At 50.4% G+C, this 4,057-nt stretch overlaps 2 protein-coding genes across 2 annotated transcripts in view; both read left to right on the forward strand.

Annotated features, from left to right (window-relative positions):
* LOC103366569 (uncharacterized) overlaps nt 1-1,855 on the forward strand; it is a 9,177-nt gene extending 7,322 nt beyond the window's left edge. The window contains exons 13-16 of the mRNA XM_008294338.1: nt 320-466; nt 574-680; nt 763-883; nt 1,061-1,855. Coding sequence (XP_008292560.1) covers nt 320-466; nt 574-680; nt 763-883; nt 1,061-1,662 — 977 coding nt within the window. The 3' untranslated portion in view covers nt 1,663-1,855. The remainder of the gene's footprint in view (nt 1-319; nt 467-573; nt 681-762; nt 884-1,060) is intronic.
* Nucleotides 1,856-2,143: 288 nt separating this feature from the next.
* f7i (coagulation factor VIIi) overlaps nt 2,144-4,057 on the forward strand; it is a 7,364-nt gene continuing 5,450 nt past the window's right edge. The window contains exons 1-3 of the mRNA XM_008294321.1: nt 2,144-2,198; nt 2,552-2,712; nt 2,840-2,864. Of these exons, the coding sequence (XP_008292543.1) occupies nt 2,144-2,198; nt 2,552-2,712; nt 2,840-2,864 (241 nt within the window). The remainder of the gene's footprint in view (nt 2,199-2,551; nt 2,713-2,839; nt 2,865-4,057) is intronic.

Here is a 4,057-nt window from a genome sequence, read left to right on the forward strand (position 1 = left end):
CAACCACACAACACAACACAACGTAACATAACAACACAACACAACAACACACGACAACACAGCACAACAACACAACCCAACCACACAACAACACAACCGCAACACAAACACACCAACACAAGCAACACACCTCAAACACCACAACCAACACAACACAACACAACACAACAACACAACAACACAACAACAACCAACACAAATCATTGTGTATTTACCATGTGCAGCGCTTGCCGGTGCTTTGGTGCTGAAGCTAACGCTTTGAAGCTACTTCTGTCGTGTTGTTTACGTTTCTCGGGTTTCACTTTGAAGACGTTCTCAGAGTTCCAGGTGGAGACGGACCGGTGTTACCTGGACAACGGCGGCTGTGAACACTTCTGTGAAGAAGACGTGGACGGACGAAGACTGAACTGCTCGTGTGCAGACGGATACTTCCTGGACGAGGACGGACGGAGCTGCAAGGCTGAAGGTTAATACCAGACGATGTTCTGTAGAACCTGAACCCTGCAGAACATTGAGCCGCTGGACCTGGTGATGAGAACAGTTGGGCTCTTGTTGATGTTGTTGTTGTTCCAGAGGCCATAGCGTGCGGAATGGTTCCGGTCCTGCAGGGGGAAGAGAAGCAGAACCACCTCCGGATTGTGGGCGGCAGCGAGTGTCCGAGAGGTGAATGTCCGTGGCAGGTAGGTCGAGTTCTGCTCCGGGTTCTGCTCCAACAGAACCGACAGAACCACAGTGTTCACCTGCTGCCGGTTCTCTCTGAAGGTTCTGCTGCTGTACAAAGGCAAAGGGTTCTGTGGAGGAATGATCTATAAACCCACGTGGATCCTGACGGCGTCGCACTGCCTGGAGAACACTGAGGTCCAGTTCCTGAAGGTGGTCGCAGGTATGAGTCCTGAAGATCCGGTAAATGGATCGAGGACGATAATTTGTCTGTAATTTACCTCCGAACATGAAAACCACCAGAACCCCGTCGGTCCTGTTTAGTTTCACTTCTTGGAGGAGAACTTTGCAGTAAAACCTTCTGAACCTGATGAGTCTGGTTTCTGCCGTTGGTCTGCAGGCGAACACAACACTCAGGTCCACGAAGGCAGCGAGCAGCTGGTCCAGGTCGCCGAGATCCTCCTCCACGAGAACTACGAACCCAGAACCGCCGACAACGACATTGCGCTGCTGCGTCTGGCGTCTCCGATCACCTTCACGCCGTTCGCCGTCCCGGCCTGCCTGCCGACCCGACCGCTGGCCGAGCGCGAGCTCTGGGCGGTCCGGCTGCACACGGTCAGCGGTTGGGGGCGTCGCAGTGAGAACGGACCGACCTCCCACCTGCTGCGACGCCTGAAGGTTCCTCGGATCCGGACGCAGGACTGCGTGGAGCAGAGCGGCGTGGCGCTGACCCAGAACATGTTCTGCGCCGGATACATCGAGGGCCGCCAGGACTCATGTAAAGGCGACAGCGGCGGCCCGCTGGTGACCCGCTACAAGAAGACGGCGTTCCTGCTGGGCATCGTGAGCTGGGGGAAGGGCTGCGCCCGACCCGGAAACTACGGCATCTACACCCGCGTGTCCAACTACCTGGACTGGATCCACAACCGGACCACAACCACAGAACCACCAGAACCCAATAGAAACAGCACCGAGGCTCCGGCGACCAACACGACCAGCTGAGGGAAGGAAAACTGAGGATTTATCGACTGTTATTGATTCTTTGTCGACTGTCATTGATTCTTTATCGACTGTTATTGATTCTTTATCGACTGTTATTGATTCTGTAACTGACCTGATTAAACAGTTTGTGGATAAAACTCTGTTTCTTTAAACTGAGTCGCTGCAATAAAAAAACCAACGGAACCCAAAATGAGCCAGAAAGTGTCAAAACTCTTTGAACTGTCAGGACAATGACCCAAATCAGAACCACAAAGTTCCACAACGTTTCCACCACATCCAGAAACTTCTGCCCTCCTGGTTCTGACTTCAGGTCAGATGAACTGCAGGCCAGAAGTCAAATTAGTTCCCCATTTGTTCCCTGACCCCTTAGTGGGCGGGGCCTACACATGGTCAGTGGGCGGGGCCTACACATGGTCAGTGGGCGGGGCCTAGAGAAGCCCAGTTTTGTGGCCGTGTCGTCGTCGCCCTGGAAGCCGGCGTCATGCTGCGGAGAAGCTGCTGCTGGATTCTGCTTTTAGGCGTCGCTGCTGCTGCAGGTCTGAACATTTCACTCGTTTGTAGTTAAATACTTTCATATAATTAAACAGTTTATTTTGTAATTTTAATTCAAATGTGAAAATTGAGCCCTTCATGGCAAAAATGAGCATAAAAAAGATTTATTTCAGCTTTTCTTTGAAAAATATTCACTGAAACACTTTGGTCACTTTTCAAGCGAATCCTCTGGAGAACGTTCAGCGTTCGTTCCAGCGAGACTGAATCTCCGAATATTTGGTGACAGTTAACAGAAAAGCAGTGAATGAGTTGTTGGTATCAATGATCAGCACACTGAAGTGTTCTGATTCTGCTTTTCAACGCCAGAACACTTTCATGTGATCCGATGTTGGTTCAGTGTTTGTGCAGAAGCCGGAAGCCGATTCGTTGCTGCGGCGGCGGCGAGCGAACAGCGGCTTCCTGGAGGAGCTGCAACAAGGAAACCTGGAGCGCGAATGCATCGAGGAAATCTGCGACTACGAGGAGGCTCGAGAGGTGTTCGAGGACGACAGCAAGACGGTCAGAAAGATCCCAGTTGAACCAGTTTAACACCTCAGTCACACCAGTTTGTGATGAACAACAAAGTCAGATTCCTGATGAGAACAGCCTGTAGAACGGTTCTGATTGTGTTCTGTTGGTTCTTCAGAGGCAGTTCTGGCTCACGTATGAACGTAAGTATCTCGGCTGCTTGCTTTACAACCAAACTGCTGAGTCGCTGTTTGCGCACTTTGATCTGGTTTACTTTGACTGAACCACGTTATCTCTGAAAAACAGCACGACGGCTCCAGTTAAACAGCCAGAGCTGAAAGAATCAGCAGATTGCCAACCGTCCAACAGGCCTTGAACACATCACAAGTGCTTCTTCAGGAAAACAAACCAAAGTCCACAGACTCAGACTGAGAGGAAAATCAATCAATCCTAAATCAATACATGAATGCAGCACGGGTCAGAACCAGAGAACAGAGGAGCCGGTCGGTGGAGACACATTCAGCTGATGGTGGAACATCTTCCTACAGCTGACGGCTTCGGGTTAGAGCAGAGAGGACAAGTCTGGAACATGGAGATAGTTCAACATGTGCAGGAGCAGGTGTCACGGGGGGAATCCAGAGCAGGCAGGCTGGTTCAGTGTGAAATGATTTAACACATGAGAAGTAAAACTGGACACAAATACTAAAGTGCAAAAAAAACTGAGTGGAAGGACGAAACTAGAAAAACTCCAAACTAAGAACTGAGGGCAAAAAACCAAATGAAATCCAAGATAACAAATGAAGTTCCTCAAACAAACGGGGGTACTCACAAAGGGGGCAAAACACAGGGGGCAGACAGGCCCGGGGAGTCCAGAGTGAAACCGGTTGGATGCAGGCAGGAGGAAGGTCTCCGGTGTGGCCGGCCGAGGTGGGATGAGCAGAGTCCATACAGGAGCTGCAGCTGAAGGTGATTGATGATTAGTGCTGAGATGCAGAGAGCCAGAGAGGGAGGAGGGAGAAAAAGAGGGAGACAGGCCAGGACTGGGTCTGAGGCTGGGGGGTCCTGACACCAGGAGACCACAGGAGCTCCAGCAGAACAAAGGGATTTGATGAAATGTCTCAGTTTGAGGCTCAGATTTGGTTCATTTTCCAACAGAACCACGTGTAAACACATGATGTGTTCAAGGACCATCTGATGAGTGCTCTGCTGTTTTCATCATCAGTGGAGTCATGCTGGTGATTGTGATCAATAATAAGACACAGAACTGTTACAAACCCAAACCCAAACCCTAACCACCTATAACTAACTCTAACTCCCTATAACTAACCCTAACCACCTATAACTAACCCTAACCACTTATAACTAACCCTAACCACCTATAACTAACCCTAACCAC

Source organism: Stegastes partitus, unplaced genomic scaffold, assembly GCF_000690725.1.
Source record: "Stegastes partitus isolate 25-593 unplaced genomic scaffold, Stegastes_partitus-1.0.2 Scaffold954, whole genome shotgun sequence".
Taxonomy (NCBI): Eukaryota; Metazoa; Chordata; class Actinopteri; family Pomacentridae; genus Stegastes; species Stegastes partitus.